The 27,001-nt window shown below is 46.9% G+C and overlaps 2 protein-coding genes across 5 annotated transcripts in view; one reads left to right on the top strand and one right to left on the bottom strand.

Moving 5' to 3' along the window:
• Positions 1-4,982: 4,982 nt before the first annotated feature.
• LOC133363691 (basic salivary proline-rich protein 1-like) lies at positions 4,983-8,502 on the bottom strand. The gene is made up of 4 exons (XM_061582958.1): positions 8,311-8,502; positions 7,154-7,842; positions 6,171-6,389; positions 4,983-5,117 (listed from the first exon to the last, which is right to left on the bottom strand). The coding sequence occupies exons 1-3, from the start codon at positions 8,500-8,502 to the stop codon at positions 6,263-6,265; spliced, it is 1,008 nt and encodes a 335-aa protein (XP_061438942.1). The 3' UTR covers positions 4,983-5,117; positions 6,171-6,262.
• The window catches only part of LOC133363905 (transcription factor COE3-like), a 119,826-nt gene continuing 100,484 nt past the window's right edge, over positions 7,660-27,001 (top strand). For 2 of the 4 annotated variants that reach the window (XM_061583618.1, XM_061583616.1), the window contains exon 1: positions 7,831-9,060. In XM_061583618.1, coding sequence (XP_061439602.1) covers positions 8,927-9,060 — 134 coding nt within the window. In that variant the 5' untranslated portion in view covers positions 7,831-8,926. Of the gene's footprint in view, positions 7,778-7,830; positions 9,061-27,001 lie in introns of those variants that run through there. The other 2 variants (XM_061583619.1, XM_061583617.1) reach the window with 2 other exon arrangements.

Genomic DNA, 27,001 nt, shown 5'->3' with positions numbered 1-27,001 from the left:
TCAAAAAAGTAACTTTTCCAAGCTCTGTGCAGCACGACACATGAGGGAAAAGGGACAGGGAAGAACAAGGAGAAAAGCACGCTCAGGCACCAGTTCTTAAATTGCAGTTCTTATCATGACCAGCTGGAATGGAAGCAGGTAGCCTGATCGCATGGCGGCTACTGGGGAGGGCAAGGACAGCTAGTCGCTCAGCAGAGGCGGTGAAGCAGCTCACGGATGGGTCAGCTTTGGCATGGAAACAAAACACATCTTTGCTGCTGAAGCCACGAGGCATCCTGGCGAGCACGGCGCGGGGCGCCCTGCACCCGCACGCTCTGCCCCTCTCATTCACCCCGCGCTCGGGTTCCTTATATTGTTATATTATATTCCTTATAACAATATGAATGAATTATGATTTATTACGGTCAGAGACCAGCATAAATTTATAACAATATAGTTTACTTCCTGTGCGGGGTGAGGAAACACATGACATGGGGCATGGGATCCTCCATGTCACGGAAAAGGATGGAACTACAAGGATGGCGTTTTGGCTGGAATCAATTTGGACTCTTCCTGGGAGATGGTGACGTTCAGGGGTAACCCGCATTCCGCAACAAACAGCAGCAACCGTGTAACAAAGGATCCTGCAGAAGCTGTCAGAGGTTCGGGAAAGATTAGCTTCAGGAGATGTAGTCCGGGCAACTGGCTTGTGCCCTTCCTCACCAAGAAAAGGTGTAGGGAACCTTGAAAGGCTAACAGACTTAGTGTGATGGACCAGAAGAGCTCACTTTAGAAAATGCATAAAAGTTATTACCAAACTGAATAATAGAATCATATCATAGAATTCCAGAACTGGAGAGCACCTCGTAGGCCATTTAATCCCACCACGTTTGATGCAGGAAATCGAAAGGGAGAACATCTCCCAAATGACTGTCCACCACCTCTCTAGGGCATTGCTTCCATTGTCAAACCACTCTTGCAGTCACAGAGTGTCCTATAATGTTCAACTAAAACCTGCCCTCCTGTAACTTAAGTCCTGCTGTCTAGGAGCTGCAGAGGACATGCCTTTATTGCAGGAGTAGTTATACTTATATTCTTAAGCAGAGAGCAAAGAAGACAAAATATTGTTTTACAACGTGAGGCCAAAAGTTCACGCAACCTTTATATAAAAATACCTCCCCAGTTTTTCAGTCATTTCATGCATCCAGTGAGATCAGTTCTTCTAGTCCACTGAGGCTTCTGCCAGAATGAAGCAGAAGTGAGGCCCATGGAGTTCAGTCGGACTTACTCCCTGGTAAGGGGGTAAAGGATTGCAGCCCCAAATCTGTTTTACCTAAGGAGGTAGTGGGCTCTCCAACACTGGAGGCCTTCAAGAGACAACTGGAGAGCCACCTGTCAGAGATGCTTTAATTTGGATTCCTGCATTGAGCAGAGGGTTGGACTTGATGGCCTTATAGGCCCCTTCCAACTCTATGATTCTATGATAAGTTTTCAAGGTCCTGCACTCTATGTGGGGCTGCCTTTGAAAACAGTTCAGAAATTGCAGTTGGTTCAAAATGCAGCAGCCAGAATGTTAATTGGAGCACATCGCAGGGAGCATATCACCCCTGGGCTTTATTGACTCCACTGGCTCCCAATTTGTTTCTGGGCCCAATTCAAAGTGCTGGTTCTGACCTTTAAAGCCCTAAATGGCCTTGGACCAATGTACCTGAGGGACCGCTTACGCCCATATGTACCTGCCTGGGATTTAAGATCATCTGCCTCTGGTCTCTTTTGCGTGCCTGGAGTGAAAGATGTTAGATTAACAGGCACGCGGGAGAGAGCTTTTTCAGCTGTGGCCCCCAAGCTTTGGAATACTCTACCCTGTTGGTTTTCCAGAGACTTCTGAAAACGATCTTGTTCCGGAGAGCCTTTGGGAGGGACTGAAGGTAGAGCCTGACACTGATTTTATGCCTTCTGCATTAAATTTTACCTTTGTAGTCCCTTTAGTATATATATATGTCTCTCTGTGTGTGTCTGTATAGTATTTTATGTATTTTAATTGTATTTTATGTATTTTAATTTTATTTTAATGCTTTTGTGATTTAACTGTTTACAATTTTATTATGTACGTTTGATTTTATTTTTGTAAGCCACCCTGAGTGTCCTAGTATAGGGCAGAAGGGCGGGATAGAAATATTTTAAATAAGTAAATAAATAAATAAAGGTCCCACAAGACCCTTTGTTGCAACCACTCTGGAATCTATATAAATTGTGCAAGATTTCATTTGCATAATGTATTCAGATTCTGACCACAGGGAGGAGCGAGGCAATATAGGACACTCCTTATTCTGGACACTGTAAATCTTGTTCTGGCTTTGAGGATATCAGCAAGGATTTCCCACATTCGTTCAAGCATACCTTTGCAGATATGGAGAAGACGCTTGACTTCTCCTTGTTTTTCAGTGGAAACAGAGATTCTCAGGAAGCTCCATTCCGAATCCAGCGCTATATTTTGCATCTTTTGGGGCATTCCTGTGGAAATGTGCCATATGTCACACAGTAGCTGGGAATGAGAGCCGTTGAACAGAGGAGTCCCTGGTACTCACACAATGGCCTTAAGCCAGGCATCTCCCCCCAACCTGCAATAGGGAATCAATACTGGTTGGCCCGCCCTGCAGGGCTGTTCTAATTATCACAAAGATAATGCATGTGCCCTGATTGGAACACCTGTAATTATTGTGCAAAATGGGGCAGTATCCATCATTCCTATCCAGAGCTTGGAAAAGTTACTTTATTGAACTACAACTCCCATCAGCCCCAGCCAGCATGGCACTGGCTGGGGCTGATGGGAGCTGTAGTTCAAAAAAGTAACTTTTCCAAGCTCTGTAATCCCACTTAGGGCAGGAAACATCTGCTTGTGGAATAGAATTTCCCCCTCCTTTCCTCTCCCCCCCACACCCTCCAACCCAGCTCTGGAGGACTGGGGCGACCCTCCAGAGCACAATGGGGAGGAGAGCAGTGGCAACTGATGGCTCCATGTCAGTGGGGCAGTGGAATCCGCTCTGGGTTTTAGTCTGGACTTCCAAGGTTGGACAGCTCCTTGAAAGTTCAGAATAAAACCTAGTGGCAGCTGTGTGCCAGGTGCTGTGTGGAACAGAGAAGTGACAGGCGCCCCAGCCAGATGGTGCACATCAGAGGGGAGACTTTCTGCACAGCCCTTGAGCAAGTAGGGCTCCCCATGTGTTCACCTTATATTATGAAGAAGCTGCTACACTTTAATGTAAGCATGAAGAGTGGGAAGGACGTCACAAACTAAAATACTAGAATTCAACCAGGGGCATTGATTGTTTGCAGTCGTGTTTCAAAGGTATCTTCTTAGTTAACGATGTATCCGAATAACTGGGGAGGGGGACTCAGCTGCACAGGGCCCTCCTTCTGCGCTTACTCACATTCCAATAAATCAGCCCCTGACTCCCGTCCACTTTTGCCTCCGGCTCCTCCCACCATTCTCCTGTGGCTGAAGGATCGAGGGAGAGAGATCCTTGGCTGGGAAAGGGATTGTGGGAATGGAGAATATGCGGAGGGCCTGGAAGAAAGCGTAAGGGATGATGTCTCGTGGGATAAACCTCTGCTTTGCACCACCTACTGGATGGTGCTCTGCTGCATGTGCATTTATTTACTTATTTTGTTCATAGCCCACCTTTCTTTCATCATAGAAACACAAGGTGGCATATCTATGACTCCCATCCAAGCAGTGACCAGGCCCAGACCTGCTTAGCTTCAGCACGGTGGTGGCTTTACGTACCTTCAGGCCATAGCCTGGCTTCCATTTGTCTAGCATTGTGTGTGCATGCAATGCTGGCAGGTATGGAACGAGTATCTATTTTGGTTCTCTTAGTTCCTTTGGTTCTCCAGCCTTAAGTTCAGTTCTCTGCAGCAATTTAATTAAAAGAAACTGCATGAAAATTCTTCAGCATTGTAGAGCTCAATCAATCTCAATCAATGTTTATTACAGCCAATGGCCAATGCAAAATCATACACAAAACCGTTTCTTTATACAAGATAAAATCATTGTCAAGAGTTCTTTTATGTGGACTTTTGACTTAACGTTCTGTGGATTATAATGGCCGTGGCACAAAATTTAGCAACTATGTATGTGATTTGTGGATGGAGATCCTGCAATAAATATCTTGTATAAAATAAAGAGTCATGACCAGGGATCAATTGGATAATAGGGATAATACTAAAAGTACGGATCTCTTGATAAAAGGTGCAATATAAAAGTACATGAGTTATTGTCTCAATTTCTCCAATCCCACACGGACACAGCCTTTCTATGCATAGAACTCCACGAAACCTACCCTCAAGGAGGGCTGACGGTATCATGTTGAATCTCGCCACGGTAAACGCTTTTCTGTATCTGGGACTAGAAAGGTTGCTGAGATATTGAGCAGGGCAAAGCCCCTGAATGTGGTGATAACATCAAGCTTGGTAGGTGGCACAGTTAAATGAGTTTGCAATTCTATGTCCATTATGCGTTGGGAGAGGGCTGTCCATGCTTTAGAGTATCCTAACTTGGAGATAATAGGAGACGAAAGCATTGTAGAGCAAATTTCTCCTAACACATTTCTGCATGCAGTTTTGACTCATGCACAGATTTTTTGGAAGCAATCTCCCTACGTTATTTTCACAAATATATTCATTTTAATGCATACTTTCTCCTAATAAGTACAGGCACTTTTGTAAGCATTCTTTGGTTGGAGAACTGCATTGCAAAATTCAGGAAAGGGTGCATTTGGAAGGATGGCAGTGTTTCAGTTCCCATATTGTTTCGGAAACTGCACATTTGATAGATTCAGCTTTAAATGTGAACCAACCCTAATTCCTTCTCTATCCATATATGGATCCCTTCCCCACTTCCCAGAATAACAGGACATTCGTAAGCCCACTTTTACAAGGCCAGTTCACTTGTGAGGAGAGAGCGCTGAAGACTCAATGACTATTGGTTTTTGTAAGATCTGTTTATTTACACAGGTAAAGACAGCAGCAGGTAGTCATATAGACAAACAGTGCCAGTCTTTTAAAAAGAAGCGTCAACTCCCAAAGACCAACAGCATACAGCATTGCCCATTCCCCAGATGCTTCTTGTCAAATATCTGCAAAAACATAAATGAGTTATTTCACTGGGTACATTAAAAATGACCAGTTTCCATCCACCTGCCCAAACCACCACCAGCCGCTGTGGAATGCCCAATAGATTGTAGGCACCAGACATCAAAGGCAAGCAAGCTGTATAAAAGTCCAGAGTGGAATGGTGGCCTCCTCCCTGGACACACCCACAAACGCATTCACTTCGATCCGTGGAAGAGGCCGTTACAGGCACCACACTCTGCACAATCACTCGTTCTGCACTTGTAAAAAAACGTTCTTTTGATTTGTCTGCAGTTCCTCTCTGGAACTACCTGCCTATTGACATCAGGCGGGCGCCTTCACTGTGTTTTTTTGGACATCTGTTTAAAACCATCGGAACATACAGATGTTGATGCGTTTTAATCTTTTTTAGTCTGTTCTGTTTTGTTTTTGAAATCTTTTTAATTACTTTTTTGTATCTGTTTTATCAATAATTGTAGTGTTTTTTGCAAACCTCTTAGAGGTTTTTTTTCTTTTTACAATCAAGCAGTATACACATTTCGTTAAATAAACAAAATTATAACTCAATATCTTGTCTTTGGGTGTCTCACTGTTGCATGCAGAATCACTCTCTACTGAAAAAGAATTGTGTTGGGTGATGCCAGGTGGCATAAAGCCTGAATTTGTGGAGTTAGATCCAAGATGACTGCTCCACACATGCAAATCCTCTCTTGATACTTACAAGTAAACTTGCATGTGTGAACTCATCCATAAAAGCCTATGCCGGCATTATTTTATTGCGTTTGTTTATTGCTACATTTCTATCCCAACTTTTCTCCAAGGTGCTCAAGGAAGCTTACAAAGTTCTCCCCCTCCTCATTTTACCCTCACAACAACCCTGTGAGGTAGGTTAGGCAGAGACACAGTGACTGGCCCAAGGTCATCCAGTGAACCTCATGGCTGAGTGAGGATTTGAACCCTGGTCTCCCAGGTTCTAATCCAGCACCCTAACCACTACACCACAGATATCAACTTCTGTATACAAAAATCATCTCCTTGGCTGGAGATAATGAAGTCACCTGTGAGGGATGCTGCAATCGCAACCTGCACCGGAGATGCTGCATTGAACAGGAGGTTGGACTAGATGATGTCTGAGGCACCCTCCATGGCCCTATGATTCTGCCCCCGGGCTGACGCCGCAGTTACTCCCGGTGTTCATCCAAGTCAGTGGACTAGTTCTCATTGTTCCCCAAATGAGCGTGTTGAGAGCAGGATACCTTCTGGGTAGGTTATGCCAGCTGTGGAGTGATTTCGAGAGGACTTAGAAGTCTGTTTTCACAAGTGACCATTACAGCAGGTCCCCCCCCCTCTTCTGTGCTTTGGCAAAACACCCTGCACTCCCCACAATAAAAACAGAAGCTTTCTGCTTTCTTGTTCCATCTTAACGGCATTCCTGTGTGACTAAAAGGTGTCCTGGGCACACTGTAATCTGGGCATTTGATGGGGCATCAGGCATTGCATGAAACAGGCCCAGTCGGAGAGCAGAATATTGTTGCGGGGGGGGGTTAGAGTCCTATTTGCAGGGCTATTGAGGGGTGTGCGGAGGGGTCGAGCTGAGCTCAGGAGGGTTCCTAGGGCAGTGGGGGACTTCTTGGGGGTGGATGATTAAGGAGGACATTGGTGTGCTGGGGGGAATTGTGCAGGAAGGGGTCCTTTGAAGGGATACTGCTCTCAAAAACTAATGATCTGGAGATCAAAGGCTGTAAAAGTCTTTTTATTTTGAAGGGAGTGATAATGGGAATATTTGGGGCTGTCAACAAGTCTGCCCCGGAAAAGCTGGGGTGTGGGAGGGAGGCCCCTTTTTGTAGGTTTGAAGGAGCAGGTGCTGGCGGGGGGGGGGTCTGGGGGGTTTAGAGAAAATAATGTTGGGCGGGAGGGCAGATCAACGTGAAATATGAGGCGATCGCGCGTCCTGCAGAGAGGCAGGTCGTGGGGCGAAGAATGAATTTCGGGGGGTGAGGGAGGGCGCTTGAACCAGGGCGGCCTTGATCTTGGGGGGTACCTCTGGGGAGGGCAGGTGGCAGCGGCGTTGCGGGGCCCCGGATGGGCGGGAGGGGGAGGGTCTCCGTCTCCTTCCCCAGCGCAGCGCGCCCCCCGCCCGCGGCCATCCCCCTCCCGCTCCGTCCGTCCGTCCCCCGGAGTCCGCTCCTCCCCGGATGATGTCAGCCTGCCCGGCCCGGTGGCTCCAGCCCCCTCCCCTCCTCTCCTCCTCCCTGGGGAGGCGGAGGGAGGCGGCATGGCCCGGTTCGGCCCGGCCGGAGGAGTCGGCGGCGGCGGCGTCCCCCTGCGGCTGGAGGCTGCAGCCGGGCCCGCGCAGCACTGGCTGGCCCTGCTCGTGGTGCTGCTGCCGGACGGCGACGACGAGGAGGAGGGCGCCGAGGGAGAAGACGAGCCGCAGGAGGGCGAGGCGGGCGGCGGCGGCGAGGCCGGCCGTCGGAGGAGGCAGTGGCGGCGCCGGCGGCGGCGGAGGAGGCGCCGGCGGCGGCCGGGGGGGGGCGGCGCTGGCGCTGCCGCCACCACCGGCGGGCTGCTCCCCGGGGACCCGCGCCGGAGGCTCCTCCTGCTTCTGCTGCCGGCAAATGGAGGTGGCGGCGGAGGCCCGCGCTCCGACCTGCCCGCGCCCACGGTAAAGCCAGCCGCCGCCGCCGCAGGAGGGGGGCGCCCCGTCCGCCTCCCAGCCCCGCTCCCGCCCTGCAGCGGTTTCCCTCGGCCCCGCCTTCCTCTTCACCTTCCTCTTGCTTCCCGGGTGCGCTCCGTCGGAAGCCGCCGGGCCGGACTCCCCGAAGGGACGCGCCACAGCGCCCCGCATGGGAGCCGAGTCCGGCTTGATGGAAACCAGTACCGCGAGCCCCCCTCCCCATTTGCCACTCACTGCGCTCCCCCTTCTGGGTCACGGCCTCTGATCTCCCCTCCCCGCGCCTAACTTTCTCCCGGCCTTGCGGTGCTGCGCATCCCTCCGCTCGGCTCCTGGGGCGGGCCATCCCTCCGTCCTCCCCTTCATGACTCTTCCCGCGGCTTCTCCTCTGCCCCGCTTGCTTGCCCCATCCCGCCGTCCACTCCTCTCTCCCCGCCGTCGGTCCGTCCATCCACCCGGTGCCCTGCCCTCCTCCTCCATCCCTCCCGTCTCCTCTCCACCCTCCATCCCGCCCATCCACTCACCTCTTTTCCTTTGGCCTCCCTCGGCGCATCCATCCGGTCTCCGGCTGCCCTGACCCCTCTGGCCATCCCTCCTGCCACTCCTTTCTTCCTCCGGAGCTGGCTCATCCCTCCTTCCAGTCCTCTTTCCCCACCCCCACTCCCTCCTCCTCCTCCTCTTCTCCCACTGGGGCTTCTCTGGCTCTCCTCCTCCATCGCTTGTTCTGCAAGACCGTCCCCTCCCAGCTGCTTGGCTGCTGTTCCTCCCCCCCCCCGCCCAACAAGAACCACCCTTCCCAGTCACTTGGAAACAAACAAACCAAGCAGCCCAAATACTCCTGCTCTGGAGTGTCACCCCAACACCTCGTGGTTCTGTGAGCTGCGGAGGGCCAGGTGGCTGGAAGGGGGAGCCTTTCTCGGAATCCGCTGCGGAAGCTGGACCTTCGTTTCTTTGCTTTTGGAGGAATCCTGGGGCTCCCCCTGCCCTTTGAGGGATTTTTTTGAAGGATCAAATCAGGAGAACCCCAAACTTTTTCAGTGGAAGCCCCTGCTTGGGGCTTGGAATTGTTTTGGAGAGAAGACATACTCCCACCCCCCACCCCCACCCCGGCACAGGCAGGATCCTTAAAAGGCTGTTTTGATGTTCTCTATCCAGGAGGGTCTCCCCAGAGGTGGGCTGACCATGAAGGAAGAGCCTTTGACCGGAGGACTGTCAGCTGTGAGGTCTTGGATGCACGGCACTGGCATTCTAGATGCCAACACTGCAGCTCAAAGGTAGGGCAAAAAACAGCCTAGAGTGGAAGAAGTCTTGCACTAAATCCACGCATGCACACACACTTCCCGAAATTAACCAAAACTCCTTCTTGGAATAGCTTTTCCTTTCTGCCTCTCTCTCTCTCTCTCTCTCTCTCTCTCCACACACCCCTCCCAATATCCCTATATTTCCATCTCTTGAAGTTTGCAAAGAATTTACTGGGTTCTTGCACAGGTGGAGAGAAGGTGTTTTGGACAGGAAAGGCATTCATTAATTATTTTTCTTTTCCTTATACTCTGGTGACTGGTGCATGTTCTTTCAGATTTATTATTTGGTGGGCAGAGCGCATCGTTGATTTATTAGCCAATGATTTCCTAGAGCTCCCTCTGAGGCTGCTTAAAGAAAGGGGGAATTTCAGAATTATAATTATCTAGTTTTGGGAGGGCATGAAACTGCCATCATTTTCTCTAACATGAAGTAAGAGAGGGAGAAAGACAGGTGCCTCGATTCCCCCTTTTGTTGTACCTCTTAAGGATACATATTATACATATTATAACCCACTGGAAAATCCATGAATATAGCTTTTTTTCAGATGGGTCTTTTCAGCAGAATCAAAAGAAGTTTAGGCTGGAGCTGACAGGAGGGCGTCAGAAAGCATTTATATGAATATATACCCTGCAGCTGACGTTATATTCCTCCTTCTCAAGCGGCTGGAAAGTGTTTCTGAAATTTATACTTTGGGACGGAAAGGCAAAATCAGTGTTGGAAAGAGTTAGACCAATGCCAGAGATGTTAAGGAAATCCCCCTCATTTAGGAAGAGCCACTTCCACGTTTTCTAGTCTGCTTATAGATTTCTTAAACAGACATTAGAATGTATTTTATTTATTTTTTTCAAAACTGTAGATATAACTTTATCATTCCTTTCAACCCCCCCGCCCCACCTAGTCTGTTTCTCTCATGATTGTCTCCCATTGAATTTCTCCACATCACAAACTCCTCTTTCTCCCCCCCCCCTTTCTTTCTAACTGTCTCTTAACAATTAGTTCTGTTGGTCGATAAGCCGGGATAGATAAATCATTTCTCCCAGGGCTCCAAGGCAATGGGAGTTTGCTCCTTTTGATTTAAATTGATTCTCTGTCGATCTCAAATGTTCTCTGACCTTTGACATCCGATCTTGCTTGACATTTATTTGAGGTTAAACAAAGGAAGTAAGAATTAAGGTGCAAATAAGGCAACCATGTAGCTGGACTGAACTACCCCCCTCCCCAATTTCCCAGTACTTAGTTCACCTGAAATTTCCAACTTCATTTATTGTTATCATCATGTGCCATTCTGTAACCTCCCCACTCAGCCACTCCCAGTCCCAGGCTTCTCTGTCTATTGTAGTTTGTAAGCCCACACGCAGGGCTGATCCAAGTCATCTTCCTGCGCTATGTGATCTGAGGGTTGTGCCTTAGTAAGGGGTTTTGAGGGCACACCTTCTAGATTGATATGCACCTCTGGAAATGTGAAGACCCCAAGCTTTAAACTGCATGTGCAGCTGTACTAGGCCTGTGTAATTCCTACTGCACCCAAGCCCCCAAAATAAGCTTTGAATATTTTAGTGGTATTGCTCATCCCTGGAATGCTGAAGGTCCCAGGTGCAAACTCTGACATCTCTGGTTAAAGGATCATCTGGGGAAGGTTCTGCCTGAAACCCGAGATAGCTCTGAAAGAATAATTTTGGGCTAGTTGACCTGAGTCTGTATGCGGACAGCTTAGCATCTGTACACTGATTGTCTTTATATATTCAATGGAAAAAGGACACGGTCCACCCAGATGTTCTTTGGAGTGACCAGGGAGCTCAATTTCCAATGCAGACCACCCTGTTACCCTCCCAAGAATGGGGCGTGTATTGGCTAAGCTGAGAGAAAGTGACTTTACCCGGCGCTGCCTGATTTGCAGACTGGGGATTTGAACCTCAGTTTCTCCAGCCCTGCACCCCATTTGGAATTTGGTACTATCTGCAGACAGAGGTGCAGGGAGCTTCATAGCAGCTTGGACAAATAAGTATTTGCATCTGTGTCAAATTAGGTCTTGCAATGGGATGTTAGCAGCATCCTTCACAGTGTCTGGATCATGTTGGAAGTGGGTAGATTTTTGCTCATGACCCAAGAAGGGGAACAACTGATATTCTGTGGATAGAATGAGGATTAGCATTTTTAAAAAATGTTTTCCTTGTTGTTGCTTGAACCGTCCAGGCTGATTTCATTCTGAAAGAATTTGTAGTACTTTCTTCTTGTTGTTGTTGTTTTGTGGCAACCCCTGGGACAAGGGGAAAGAATGAGAAAAACTCATTTTTTTTAATTGTGAATTATATTGAGATAGTTGTAACTTTTTGTGCGTGTCTAAATGTTGCCTAGCCTGTTCGATGCAACTGTTTTTCTACTGCAACTTACCCCACCCAATTTCTCACCTCCCTTCTGCCACTGTCTTTCCCAGGCATAAATCCCACTTAGCTGAATAGTATTTCCACCTAAGCAAGCATCGTTGACTACGCTCTCATTTCCACCTCCTTCCCAGTTTCTTCCCAGTTCACGACTGTCGGACTCTCTGATCCGGCCTTTCCCAACCTGCCAGCAGATGCTTGCTGAGGCTGATGGGAGCTGTGGCCCCAAACATCTGGAGGGCGCCAGGTTGGTGAGGGCTGATCTGATCTATCCGTTCATCCATCCATCCCAGCTGTCTAACCCTTTCATTTTTGGTAGTCTCTTCACCCATGCTGGACAGTTGTTTTGGTTTACCCTTATCACAGTGGGTACCTAGGCTGACAGGCAGTAGCTGAGATTTACGCATTGAGATTTGTAGAATATATGCCAAAAGTAAGAAAACCTATTGTCATTCCATGGGTCCAGATGCCAGGAGTCAAGGCATGAAAGGTTTACCTCTGTTTTGTCTGACTGTGTCGGAGCAGCTAAGCATGAAATGGAAAGTCTTTCCCAGTAAGCTGGGAGGCCCCCGCCCTATGGTGTTGACTTATCTTGCTCTGATGTCGTGGTCTGCATTTTATTGTAATTTTCATTGCTGGTCCTCCTGTTTTTAATGACTCCCAATTCCGAATCCCAGTTCAAGAGACATTTCTCAGAGTGTTCAAAGCTGCTATTTGAAAGAGTTAAGCACTCTGCCTTCATTAGGCTAACTTTGAGTCTCCTTTGCCCAGTTTGTGCAAAGGAAATTCTCATGCACTCAACCACCACCAGCAGCCATCTGTTTGAGCCACCAGTGAATTAAGTCAATTGCACTGTAGTTCTACTAAATGTACCTACATGAGCAAATCCCACTGGTTTAAATAGCACTTCTGAGCAGTGCATTTCACAATATAGTTGGTTTTTTAAAAAAAACTCGAGGGAAGAAAACTGCTTTGCAGAAACCATAACCAGTGGTTTCTTTGGGGTTTTTAAAACCCTAAACACACTTGTGCAGGTGTTGAATTGTGCACTGCGAGCAGAAATAATTCAGCCCACCTTAGGAAAGTTCGTGGTGAAGTGCAAAATAATGTTCACGATGAATGACTCAGGTGTTCATTAAATGCATTGCGTAATTCGGAATGGGGGTGGGGGAATGCACAGACAGTTCATGTGAATCAATCCTAAACTGGCCAGAGTCCCAATATTTTGGCTTCATTGTGTTATGGATTGAAGCTGCTACCTTTTAGCATGTATGGTGGTTTTGAGACTTTCTAAGCATTTGTGAAATTATGGGCAGGGCAAATAAGCAGAATGGAGAAGTAAAAATGCATATGGATAAAGGTGCTGACAGCAGGATTTGGCCGAAGGCAAAGTTGGCTTCCGCTTTACCTTGGACAGCAGAAGCGGCCGGATATTGTCCGGAAGGGTGACAGGCAGATCCTCTGATCACTTCCTATCCCTCTTCTTAGCGTGCAGATCTCAAACCAAATCAACTGAGCAGCTCTGAATTCTGCAATCTTTCTGGAGAACAAACATCTCTCCTGCGTATCAGTTGCAGAAAAATTCTGCTAAGGTTTACTGTGGGGACCAGTGCTTGTTTTGGAATTGTTTTTATTTATTTATTTAGTGGCAAGAGTAGAGATGTGAAGGCCCGGGAAAAAACTTAAAAATTTGGAAAAAAAACTGTTTTTTCCCGTTTCCCCCCAAAGCCTTTTTTGGTTTTTTTTAAAAAAAATCGAAAAAAATGAATTAAAAAATTAATTATTGAATTTTTTATTTTAGCATGATGAATAAAATGTTTCATTGAATCTTGGTCCCCCCATTTTTCTCAGTTCTTTTTATGGGAAAGGATGCTTTATGTCTGCTTGACATTGTGGAGGACTAGCGGAGACATAAATAATTTTCTTTGTTATTAATGTTGATGGTTTCTTCTGTTTTTTTTTAAATTGTTTTTTGCCTGCTACTCATAAACTGGCAAAACGAAAGAGGTTCCTTACAGTTCAGAAGCTTAAGAACATAAGAAGAGCCTGCTGGATCAGGCCAGTGGCCCATCTAGTCCAGCATCCTGTTCTCACAGTGGCCAACCAGGTGCCTGGGGGAAGCCCGCAAGCAGGACCCGAGTGCAAGAACACTCTCCCCTCCTGAGGCTTCCGGCAACTGGTTTTCAGAAGCATGCTGCCTCTGACTACGGTGGCACAGCACAGCCATCATGGCTAGTAGCCATTGATAGCCCTGTCCTCCATGAATTTGTCTAATCTTCTTTTAAAGCTTGTAGCGCCATTTGTTACAAAAAAAATTAAAAAATTTAAAAAAGGAAATTCAACTTGTAATAATTATTTGAATAAAATGTACTTTTAATATACCAAATGTAATAATTTTATGCCATACCAACTTGTACATAATTACATTTTATGTTCCTGAAGTAACAAAGTGACTTTCAATCTGTAAAAAGGGCTAATATTGCATTTTTCAATTTTTCCAAAAAATTATGTTTTTTTCTGAAAATAAACCAGGAAAACCCCATTTTTTCCCCATGGCTTCAAACTTTCCAGAAATTTTACATCTGTAGGCAAGTGTTAACCATCTGAAGCTAATAATATCAGGTGTTGGTAGGTGAAAGGAGAGCGGGACAAGAGAAGGCTGTCATTAAAGCTCCAGCTTCTCGCCCATTGTTCTTTTGGGTTTTCTTTGGAATAGGTTAAATGTGGGAGGGGTCTCCACCCAGAAAATGTTGGTTTCCTGTTTTCCTTAACGTTGAGCTTCTCTTGATCTGTTTACTCTCATTACTTGACTATTCCTCCCGACAGTGATGGAGTTGATGTTTGGGTTGATAGCTGGGAGCCAATGAACATTTAGTCCACAAGAACTATCTCTGTTCTGGTGGCTGGATCACTACAGCAAATCACTTCCCTTTCTTAACTCTCCCAATACACACTTCATACCCCCTGCTCGGAGTAGGGTTGCCAGGTTCATGGCCTGAGACTGATCCTGTATCTTTAAGAGCAGAGAAAATTCAGCCAAGTGCAGGTGTTCTTGCAACGCTGTAATGGGAAAAAACACAAGGTGGAATTCTCCCTTCCCCCTGCACAACTTTTAAAGACACAGAAGACCTCTGGGAGGCTGGGCTTGGCAACCAAGAGGTCTTCTGTATCTTTAAAAGTTGTGCAGGGGGAAGGGAGAATTCCACCTTGTGGTTTTTCCCATTACAGTGTTGCAAGAACACCTGCACTTGGCTGACTTTCTCTTCTCCTAAAGATACAGGATCAGTCTCAGGCCCTGAACCTGGCAACCCTAGCTCAGAGTGCCATCGATTTGTTGAAAAGCCCTTCTGGATTTTCTATTGTGACGATCAGTTTGGATGATCAGATATCTGCGGTGCTGCTTTCTGTAGGGCTGCCGTTGAAGACAGATCAGAAGCTCTGACTAGTGCAGATATGGCAGCGTGTGTCATATTTGTACATATCATATGTACAAACCATAGGGACCTATGTTTGCATCAGCTGGGTTGACTGGTGTTTTGCATGCAGGCCTATTTCAGCGTTCTGGTGTTTACCTTTTCAAGCCCAGACAGGTCAGGATCTTGCATACTTGAAAGTGCACCTTCTCTCATATATTCCTCCATAAATATTATATCAGCTGATGAGACTCTGGTATACTTATCTTCTTTGAAATGAGGTGCAGAGTGCAGCCATTTCAGTAATGCCCTTTTCTCATTGGAACTTCCTGTTACAGTAAATCCCAATCCCTCCTACACTCTTTGCCTTCCATTTTCCTTTCATGGGATGGCACCACTATTATTGACTGGCCTTGTTGTTTTTAAATGGGTCTTACTTTTGTTTCTATGTGCATGTATGGTCTCTGATAAGTTTCAGTTGCTTTTTAAATATTTTTCTGTCAAATGCTTTGAAAGCAAAGAATTCCACATGTTTTCCTCTTCTGTTCCACATGCGCAGCTGCCATAGCGCTGCTTTGTGGTCACACCGGGCACAGCAGTGGCTGCTGCATGTGTGGCTCTTGCTTCTCCTTCTGTCAAAAGTTTAAAAAGTTACTGGCACATTAAGGCCAGAAGGCGACAACAAACCACTCCCTAAGCCTCTATCAGACAGAGCTATGGAGGCTGCTTGTACAGTTCTGTTGCCACTTCTGGTCCAGGCTGGGCTGGGATTTGACCTACCCTCTTGAGTGACGGAGGAGTAACCTGCCAATGGCTGCAGCATCGAGAAACAGGGAAAGAGGGATAATGTATGGAAGCACAACAGGGATGTAACAGGTAGTCACTCCATGAGGCTGTTTGATGACACAAGGTAAATGTGGACGGCTAATTCTATTTTTAAAACTAGGCTCCTAAAAGCTTTTCAAATCTAGTTGTAGAATGGGCAGTTCTTAAAATGCAAAGAGCATTTTGTGGAGGAACTGTGGCCTTGGGACACTTGCAGTTGGGACGGGGAGGAGGAGGAAGAGAGGAAGCTCTCCTACAAGAGGAGATGGATGCTTCTTGTTTGATGCCACTCTACCCTTTGTGGTTGAACTCCGGGGGTTAGTTGCATCCTCTGTCTCCATCCTGGCATTGAACAGGGGGGTGGACTTGATGGCCTTATAGGCCCTTTCCCTTCCAACTCTCATATTCTATGATTCTGTGATCCTCTATTTTGGAAGACAAACATTCTAGGAAAACATTTCATTCATCCTTTGCCAAGATGGTGCCCTCCAAATGTTTTGGACGGGCGCCCTCACTGTTGAACTTCCAGCATCTAGCAAATAGCTTTTTATTTCAGCAGACCTTTTAAGTAAGTTTTCTGAATTTTATTGTTAGTTTTAACTGATTTTATCTTTATTGCATTCAGGCTTGAATACATTGACAATACAAAGCTATCCCTGGAAAGGGAGACGGGTGAAGACTACTGATCAGGGAGAAATTTGATTCAGTTTGCACTTAAAGGCAAAGCTACCTAATTTACGCTTTCCAACATAATGTGTGTATTAGCCAAAATTGCACACAAAAATGTGCGCAGTAGGAGAAATTTGCACTAAAATGTTGATGAATTTTCATGGGGACTTTTTTTAAAAAAATGGCAAACTGATGGGGAAATGCTGAGAACTGAATTTAAGACCAGAAAAAGTAGAAACCAAAATTGACAGATTTGCACTTTTGTTTGCCACCCTGGGCTCCTGCTGGGAGGAAGGGCGGGATATAAATAAATAATAAACACATCTGCTCCTTCTATCAGGGATTTAAAAAGTTTTCCAACATTTTTTTAGTGGGATAAGTGAAGGTTCCCTGGCAGGGCCCAGGGCCTGGGTGAATTTAGCAGGGGGCGCATTCTGCTCTTGGAACAGAGGTTCTCCTCTGGGGTAGATCATAGAACTTGAGAGGGAGCAAAATAGCATCCCTTCCATACAGGCATCATCCGCAGTCCAGCTTGGGCAACCCAGATCGTAGCACACCCAAGTACACAACAGGAGTGCTGGAAAACAACTCCAGAGAGCAAAATGGCTCCAGGTAACTCAAGCAAGTAAGCCAAGTCACATGCTGCAAATGAAAGCAGAAAAATAAAGAGGGCCCTTAACTAATCTGGCTTTGTTTCTGGGTTGGAGTGGGGAGTGGGGAGTCCCTGACCTGAATGTGCAGTTAGATGTGACATGTGGGAGATCAATAATTTGGACCTCCCACACTCAATAGATAAATCCATAAATACTGGCAGCTATGTGTTTGGGGTGGGTGAAATCAAGGCCATGGTGAGGAGTGTTAGGAGGCTAATCCTTTCCTCTGCGCTATTTCCATGAGTAAAAATTGCTGCTCCCCCCAAGTTGCTAATTTGCCAGTGTGGTTAAATTTCTCCTCAGTGGGACAAATATTATTTATTTGTTCATTTTCTATCCCACCCCTTCTCCTCCTCATTTTACAAGCATTCTAAAAAGTTAACAACATTCTCTTAGCCCATGATCTCAGGATTGCCAGGAACAGTATCTTTCGGCCATCAAATTCCTGGGTAAGCAGGAATGTTTGTAAATTCCTCCTGAAAGCCAATAATGAGGGAGGCAGATGCATCTCACTGGGGAGGGCTTTCCACAAATGGGGAACAGCCGCCGAAAAGGCCCTGTCGTGGGTCATCACCAAGTAGGCAACCGTTAGTGGTGGCATCACCAAGAAGGCCCTACCTGCTGATTGTAGTGTCCGAGGTGGTTGATTTTGGGGAAGGCACTCTTTTAGGTACTTGAGTCCCAAGCCCTTTAGGGCTTTATATGCTAGTACTATTTTCATTTTATTTTATTTATTAAATTTGTATCCCACCCTTCCTTCTAGAACACATTGAGTTGGGCACACGAGCTCACTGGCAGCCAGTGAAGCGCTTCAGGACCGGTGATACATCAGGCTATCGCACTTACCAGCCTAGCAGCCTCATTCTGCACTAGCTCTGCATCCTCCAGGCCATCTTCAAGGGCAGCCCCGCATACAGTGCATTACAGTAGTCCAGGCTAGAAGTCAGTTGTAGTTTGGAGAGTCGCTAAACCCAGGACAGTGATGGGGGAAAGGATTACAGCTCCCCACGCCTCAATCTGAAACAGACCTCCCCACAGACATCCCGTAAGAACATCAAAAGAGCCCCACTGGGTGAGGCAAAAAGCCCACCCAGCATCCTGTCCTCACAGGGGCCAACCGGATGCCCCCTTGGGAAGCCCGCAAGCAAGACGTGAGCACAATGGCCCTCTCTCCGCTTGCAATTCCCGGCAACTGTTAATTCAGAAGTATCCTGGCTTTGATTCTGGAGGTAGTGCACCCCCATCGTGGCTTGTAGCCATTGACAGAGTTGTAGATCTTCCTCTGCCACGTTCAGCTGCACCCTTAAAAATATTAAACCACAGCAACAAAACGGTAACGCTGACTCATTTCGAGTTGGGCTGCACCACCTACTTGTAGGGCATAATTCACCAGCTAAAGGCTGCTAATGGCCCAGAAGGTGTAGGATGCTAGCCCAGAAATCCCATAATAAGCATTGTTAATGTGGCTCATTGTTTTGGGGAGGTAGGGAAGGAGGGAGGGAGGGAAGGAGGGAGGCTAACACCTTGCTGGAAATGACCGCACTCCCTGAGCCTCTGAGGCTGGAGAGGCAAGGCTCAGCAGCTCCCATGAATTATTAAAGAAAATCAGAGCATTTCCTAGCAAGGAGAGCAGTGAACGGCTGTTACAGTAAAGCTGTCTCTTCCATGCGCTTCCATGCCGCCAGGAATCTGGTGTACCGGGGGGGCAGGGGGGGAGGCACACAAACCAGCCTTGCTCCATTAGGGTCAATGAAACTGAACTCCCCCCACCCTGTGCTGGCACAACAATCCCCCTTTGGATCACTGAGGCCCAATTCTTAGCTGATGGGTAATCGGGTACCACCATCACCATCTGACTGGTGCAGAAGCAGGGAAGCTCTTGATGTTTCCCTTCAGCTCCGATGGGAATTCCCGTTTTTTTTATACGGCCGGCCTTGTCGTCGGGGAGCTTGGGCAGCTGTCCAGAGTGCCAACTTGCAAGGGGGTTGCTGCATTTGAATCCCCTCTCCCTCCGCCATCTCCCTCCTTTTCCAAAAATTCCTCTTGCAGGATGTCCAGCTGACGGAAGCAGCTACCGTTCCCTTGACCACTACCGGGGGGGGGGGAATGGAGGGAGAGTTTTAAGAGGGAACAAATATCCTTTTTATTACCCTGCACTGTTAAACATCAGGACTGGTGCTCTAGCAAACTTCAGCATCCTCTGAATCGGGAGTGGGGAACCTTTGGCTCTCCAGATGTTGCTCAACTATAAGTCCCATCAGCCCAGCAAGCATAGTCAATGACGAGGGATTATGGGAGTGTAGTTAAGTGACATCTGGAAGGCTAAAAGTCTGTATGAATCAGAGGCATCAAAGGATGATGTGAAACATGAACAAATTTGCACCTTCTTACATACATAGCAAAAAAAGTAAAAATATTAGGGATGAGTTGCATGCTCAGCCTCTGAATCCAGAGCATGGGTACAAGAAGCCATGCACTTGAATGAAGGGACAGCTCAGCTGGTCACCTATGGTGAGTGAGGATTATCTCCACGTAACCAAGCAGGCCAGCTGAACAAAAGTTGGTTGTTATATTGTAAAGGAAGCAACTGATTAACATATATGTGTGAAAGCTGGTTATATAGCAGCAACCTGGGCGGGGGGATGGGACACAATGTTATTTGCAAGGCTGAGGGGTGGGCAGCTACAGCTGCAAACTTCTGGCCTGGCTCCTGCAGCTGTGCATACTACAACACGTTTCAACGGCTAATTTCCTGCCTTTATTCTACTCCTGTTAAAGATGCAGGGGCAGGCCAGGGTGGGTTGCCAACCCTACAGTCAACTCCGGGGCACACAAATCCCATTGTGAGTAAATGCACAGTTGCCCCCTCAGCTGTAATGAATAAGGAAGGCCCATGTGTGCAATGAAGCCCCCATATCTCCAAGAGACCCCTAGTTCAGGATTAAAAAAAAAAACACCTGTATGACTCATTTGCCATTCCCAGCTGCCCACCAGTTGCCATCAGCCCTGGCCACAAGCTTTCACCCAACCCCCTCTTACCATGTCCCGCATTCCCAAACTTGAGCCATGTCTCCTAGGGGTTTTTTTTAAGCCATTCTCAACACTTCCTTGGAGACCTGCTTCATCGCCATTAAAGCAGGTTAATGGGGTCAGAGATGTTCTGGAAGGGACGACTACCAACTGGTTCTGTTGGACTACTACCACAAATTCAGCTTGGAGATGGGGAGGAGGGAAAGGGGGGATGCTTAGGAGTAAGAACACTTGAGACAATCTCCCTGAAGCAGCTGTAGACACAAGGAACCTTGATGGGTTCAAAACAATGAGCCACATTAACAATGCTTATTATGGGATTTCTGGGCTAGCATCCTACACCTTCTGGGCCATTAGCAGCCTTTAGCTGGTGAATTATGCCCTACAAGTAGGTGGTGCAGCCCAACTCGAAATGAGTCAGCGTTACCGTTTTGTTGCTGTGGTTTAATATTTTTACGGGTGCAGCTGAACGTGGCAGAGGAAGATCTACAACTCTGTCAATGGCTACAAGCCACGATGGGGGTGCACTACCTCCAGAATCAAAGCCAGGATACTTCCGAATTAACAGTTGCCGGGAATTGCAAGCGGAGAGAGGGCCATTGTGCTCACGTCTTGCTTGCGGGCTTCCCAAGGGGGCATCCGGTTGGCCCCTGTGAGGACAGGATGCTGGATGGGCTTTTTGCCTCACCCAGTGGGGCTCTTTTTATGTTCTTACGGGATGTCTGTGGGGAGGTCTGTTTCAGATTGAGGCGTGGGGAGCTGTAATCCTTTCCCCCATCACTGTCCTGGGTTTAGCGACTCTCCAAACTACAACTGACTTCTAGCCTGGACTACTGTAATGCACTGTATGCGGGGCTGCCCTTGAAGATGGCCTGGAGGATGCAGAGCTAGTGCAGAATGAGGCTGCTAGGCTGGTAAGTGCGATAGCCTGATGTATCACCGGTCCTGAAGCGCTTCACTGGCTGCCAGTGAGCTCGTGTGCCCAACTCAATGTGTTCTAGAAGGAAGGGTGGGATACAAATTTAATAAATAAAATAAAATGAAAATAGTACTAGCATATAAAGCCCTAAAGGGCTTGGGACTCAAGTACCTAAAAGAGTGCCTTCCCCAAAATCAACCACCTCGGACACTACAATCAGCAGGTAGGGCCTTCTTGGTGATGCCACCACTAACGGTTGCCTACTTGGTGATGACCCACGACAGGGCCTTTTCGGCGGCTGTTCCCCATTTGTGGAAAGCCCTCCCCAGTGAGATGCATCTGCCTCCCTCATTATTGGCTTTCAGGAGGAATTTACAAACATTCCTGCTTACCCAGGAATTTGATGGCCGAAAGATACTGTTCCTGGCAATCCTGAGATCATGGGCTAAGAGAATGTTGTTAACTTTTTAGAATGCTTGTAAAATGAGGAGGAGAAGGGGTGGGATAGAAAATGAACAAATAAATAATATTTGTCCCACTGAGGAGAAATTTAACCACACTGGCAAATTAGCAACTTGGGGGGAGCAGCAATTTTTACTCATGGAAATAGCGCAGAGGAAAGGATTAGCCTCCTAACACTCCTCACCATGGCCTTGATTTCACCCACCCCAAACACATAGCTGCCAGTATTTATGGATTTATTTATTGAGTGTGGGAGGTCCAAATTATTGATCTCCCACATGTCACATCTAACTGCACATTCAGGTCAGGGACTCCCCACTCCCCACTCCAACCCAGAAACAAAGCCAGATTAGTTAAGGGCCCTCTTTATTTTTCTGCTTTCATTTGCAGCATGTGACTTGGCTTACTTGCTTGAGTTACCTGGAGCCATTTTGCTCTCTGGAGTTGTTTTCCAGCACTCCTGTTGTGTACTTGGGCGTGCTACGATCTGGGTTGCCCAAGCTGGACTGCGGATGATGCCTGTATGGAAGGGATGCTATTTTGCTCCCTCTCAAGTTCTATGATCTACCCCAGAGGAGAACCTCTGTTCCAAGAGCAGAATGCGCCCCCTGCTAAATTCACCCAGGCCCTGGGCCCTGCCAGGGAACCTTCACTTATCCCACTAAAAAAATGTTGGAAAACTTTTAAAATCCCTGATAGAAGGAGCAGATGTGTTTATTATTTATTTATATCCCGCCCTTCCTCCCAGCAGGAGCCCAGGGTGGCAAACAAAAGTGCAAATCTGTCAATTTTGGTTTCTACTTTTTCTGGTCTTAAATTCAGTTCTCAGCATTTCCCCATCAGTTTGCCATTTTTTTAAAAAAAGTCCCCATGAAAATTCATCAACATTTTAGTGCAAATTTCTCCTACTGCGCACATTTTTGTGTGCAATTTTGGCTAATACACACATTATGTTGGAAAGCGTAAATTAGGTAGCTTTGCCTTTAAGTGCAAACTGAATCAAATTTCTCCCTGATCAGTAGTCTTCACCCGTCTCCCTTTCCAGGGATAGCTTTGTATTGTCAATGTATTCAAGCCTGAATGCAATAAAGATAAAATCAGTTAAAACTAACAATAAAATTCAGAAAACTTACTTAAAAGGTCTGCTGAAATAAAAAGCTATTTGCTAGATGCTGGAAGTTCAACAGTGAGGGCGCCCGTCCAAAACATTTGGAGGGCACCATCTTGGCAAAGGATGAATGAAATGTTTTCCTAGAATGTTTGTCTTCCAAAATAGAGGATCACAGAATCATAGAATATGAGAGTTGGAAGGGAAAGGGCCTATAAGGCCATCAAGTCCACCCCCCTGTTCAATGCCAGGATGGAGACAGAGGATGCAACTAACCCCCGGAGTTCAACCACAAAGGGTAGAGTGGCATCAAACAAGAAGCATCCATCTCCTCTTGTAGGAGAGCTTCCTCTCTTCCTCCTCCTCCCCGTCCCAACTGCAAGCGTCCCAAGGCCACAGTTCCTCCACAAAATGCTCTTTGCATTTTAAGAACTGCCCATTCTACAACTAGATTTGAAAAGCTTTTAGGAGCCTAGTTTTAAAAATAGAATTAGCCGTCCACATTTACCTTGTGTCATCAAACAGCCTCATGGAGTGACTACCTGTTACATCCCTGTTGTGCTTCCATACATTATCCCTCTTTCCCTGTTTCTCGATGCTGCAGCCATTGGCAGGTTACTCCTCCGTCACTCAAGAGGGTAGGCCAAATCCCAGCCCAGCCTGGACCAGAAGTGGCAACAGAACTGTACAAGCAGCCTCCATAGCTCTGTCTGATAGAGGCTTAGGGGGTGGTTTGTTGTCTCCTTCTGGCCTTAATGTGCCAGTAACTTTTTAAACTTTTGACAGAAGGAGAAGCAAGAGCCACACATGCAGCAGCCACTGCTGTGCCCGGTGTGACCACAAAGCAGCGCTATGGCAGCTGCGCATGTGGAACAGAAGAGGAAAACATGTGGAATTCTTTGCTTTCAAAGCATTTGACAGAAAAATATTTAAAAAGCAACTGAAACTTATCAGAGACCATACATGCACATAAAAACAAAAGTAAGACCCATTTTAAAACAACAAGGCCAGTCAATAATAGTGGTGCCATCCCATGAAAGGAAAATGGAAGGCAAAGAGTGTAGGAGGGATTGGGATTTACTGTAACAGGAAGTTCCAATGAGAAAAGGGCATTACTGAAATGGCTGCACTCTGCACCTCATTTCAAAGAAGATAAGTATACCAGAGTCTCATCAGCTGATATAATATTTATGGAGGAATATATGAGAGAAGGTGCACTTTCAAGTATGCAAGATCCTGACCTGTCTGGGCTTGAAAAGGTAAACACCAGAACGCTGAAATAGGCCTGCATGCAAAACACCAGTCAACCCAGCTGATCCAAACATAGGTCCCTATGGTTTGTACATATGATATGTACAAATATGACACACGCTGCCATATCTGCACTAGTCAGAGCTTCTGATCTGTCTTCAACGGCAGCCCTACAGAAAGCAGCACCGCAGATATCTGATCATCCAAACTGATCGTCACAATAGAAAATCCAGAAGGGCTTTTCAACAAATCGATGGCACTCTGAGCTAGGGTTGCCAGGTTCAGGGCCTGAGACTGATCCTGTATCTTTAGGAGAAGAGAAAGTCAGCCAAGTGCAGGTGTTCTTGCAACACTGTAATGGGAAAAACCACAAGGTGGAATTCTCCCTTCCCCCTGCACAACTTTTAAAGACACAGAAGACCTCTGGGAGGCTGGGCTTGTTTTGGGGAAAATGGGAAAGGAATGAAATGCAGGTGCGTCGGCTTGGCTAGAGGAGAGGAAGAATTGCGGACGTTCCAGCTGGGACGTTTCTGGCTCCTTAACTCTTTCCTGAGGAAGGGCCTACAGCAGCCATTCCCCAACCTGGTGCCCCCCTCCAGATCTTTTGGACTACAATTCCCAACCGGTGGGGCCGATGGGAGTTGTAGTCCAAAAACTGCTGGAGGGTGCCAGGTTTGGGGAACGCTGACCGAAGGGATCAGGTGGCAGGGGGAGGGGATCTTCTTTTCCTGCATTGTGCAGGGGGGTTACTATTCTATGATTCTTTGTCATCATCTTCTTCATGATGATGATTTCACGGCAACAGAGTCTGGACTAACTCCTGGAGAATGAATCTGAGTAATCATCACAATGACTATGTTTTACCTCCAGTGCTGCAGGCAGAGTGCCTCTGAATACCGGTTTCTGGCAATCGCAAATGGGGAGAGGCCTGCTGTGCTCAGGCCCTGCTGGTGAGCTTCCCAGAGGCATCTGGTTGGCTACTGTGGGAAGCAGAACACTGGGCTAGATAATCCTTTGGCCTGTTCTAGCCACAGGGCTCCTCTTGCGTCCTGTTGTTCAAGGTTCTAGTTTTGGTGCACAAAGCCCTGTGCAGCTTGGGACCAGGATACCTGAAAGACCGTCTTATCCCTTCAAAGGTCTTCCATAGGCGCCAGAAGGATAACAGAGATGGTGCCTGTCTAATTTTTAAGGGGACAGAATTCTACAGGGTAGGTGCTGCCACACTAAGGGTCTTCCCTGTGTTGTACACTCTCAAGAATTGTACGTAAGCATTATTATTATTGTTAAATATCTGAAAGTCCATCTTATCCCTTATATACCCAGTTTATCACTGCCCTCTGCAGGTGAGGGCCTCTGCAGATACCATCTTATCAGGACGTTCGTTCTGCACAACATTTTCCTTTCGTACTGGTGACTATCACTTGCCCTGGCTGAACACCTCTTTACAAGCCCATTACAGCTTAATGCAAGACTATGGAGCTCAGAATTCTCTTGATAGCTGAAATGCTCATTGCAGTGTCCCCATTCTGCCCTAAACTCACTGTGTGGTTTTAGGGGCATCATATACAGCCGGTATAGCCCAGTGGGGAGGAGAGCATTGCTGGGAGTCCAGAGTCTGTGAGTTCAAATCCCTGCTTGTGTCTCCTGGGTGTCAAGGGCCAGCTAAAGATTACCCCACAGTGAGTGGCTCAGGGGTTACGTGCCCTGCCACCTGTGCAGCCGTGGGCAAGCTGCCTAGTCCCAAGGAGCCCAGTTGCCCCCCAGCTGGCAGTTGCAGGCAAGGAAGGGGCTGGCTTGTGCAGCTGTGGCAAGCTGAGCAGGCCCTAGCCAGCTGGGGAGGACTAGCCTTAGTGGGAGGCAATGGTAAACCCCCTCTGAATACCACGTACCATGAAATCCCTATTCATAGGGTCACCATAAGTCGGGATCGACTTGAAGGCAGTCCATTTCCATTTTTTATCTAGAACATTTCTGTTGTCCCACCTTCACCTCCATTTGCCCACACGCCAGCCCCATGGGGTGGATCAGCGTTATTCCCTTTTTAAATAGACAAAAGAGACTTGTGCACACATTACCTTGAACACAGTTACAAGCCGCATCTACACCTACTGGGCTGCTACTGGGAGAAAGGGCGGGATATAAATCAAATAAATACATAATACCTGTAGAAGTATTTGTTGTAGACTTGCTGATTTGTGCAGCTCAAATATTGTGAGCACCGGCTGTACGCTTATTGATCATTACATGTGAATAACTGTATGAGTGTACAGCTCAATTACTGTGTACACAGGTCTGCACATCATACACTTGTTTAATGTTACATATGAACACCCTTGTAGAGAGAGACGGTTGAGGGTTAGCAACTGAAGCTTAAGTCTTGCACACAGGCTGCTTAGTTCCCATTGATTTCAGTGACTAAAAACGGCCTCGTGTGCAGGATTCCAGCTTTTACCCCCAACTGAGTATAGAATTTGAACTCGGCTCCCCAGAGCCTGCAAGGCTGCCCATGACAGAGATGCTGTCTTGTTTGTACAATGTTTGCTTTTGTGAGACACCCCTCATGGTACAACAGGACCAAAGAAAGCAAGTTTTGGATTAAGTGTTAGGAGATTTCTACCAAGTGTGTGTTAGGGTCTGGTCTTGTCTTTTCAAAAAACTTCCTGAGACTTTAGGGTTATTCTGAAATTTTTGTTTTTCTCTCTCGGCTTTCTGCTGCTTCCGACTTTTAAAAGATGAAATCTGAGATTGCCATAAATCCAGCAGCCTGGAAACACCGACTCCCGATAAAATCGGGATCAGATTTCTTGCGTTTTGTCACCCTGCTGATCCCCCTCTGAGTCTCATGTGGATTTTCCCCAATTGTTATGGTTTTACTTGGCCCTGGCCCCAGCACATCAGCCAGAAGGGTTCACGGTTCAGCATACTAATTTCCCACTGTTTTGTTCACCCAAAGAAATCAGCTGCAAACTGCATTAACAATAACGGTAATAGTAAAAAATAATATCTATTAATACACTTAGAAATTTTCATCTGCAAATACAGTAACGGAGCTCGGATATTTTTTATGTGCGCGTGTCCAAAATCCATTACTTTCTTTATAGATAAACATTTCTAAGTGCCTTATTGGATATTATTATCATCAATATCACCACCACCATCTTGGAAATGTAGCGGAGTCTCCATTCGGGAGCTTATGACTGAA

The sequence above is a fragment of the Rhineura floridana genome, chromosome 9, assembly GCF_030035675.1.
Source record: "Rhineura floridana isolate rRhiFlo1 chromosome 9, rRhiFlo1.hap2, whole genome shotgun sequence".
Taxonomy (NCBI): domain Eukaryota; kingdom Metazoa; phylum Chordata; class Lepidosauria; order Squamata; family Rhineuridae; genus Rhineura; species Rhineura floridana.
This window is presented reverse-complemented; position numbering and strand designations above follow the sequence as displayed.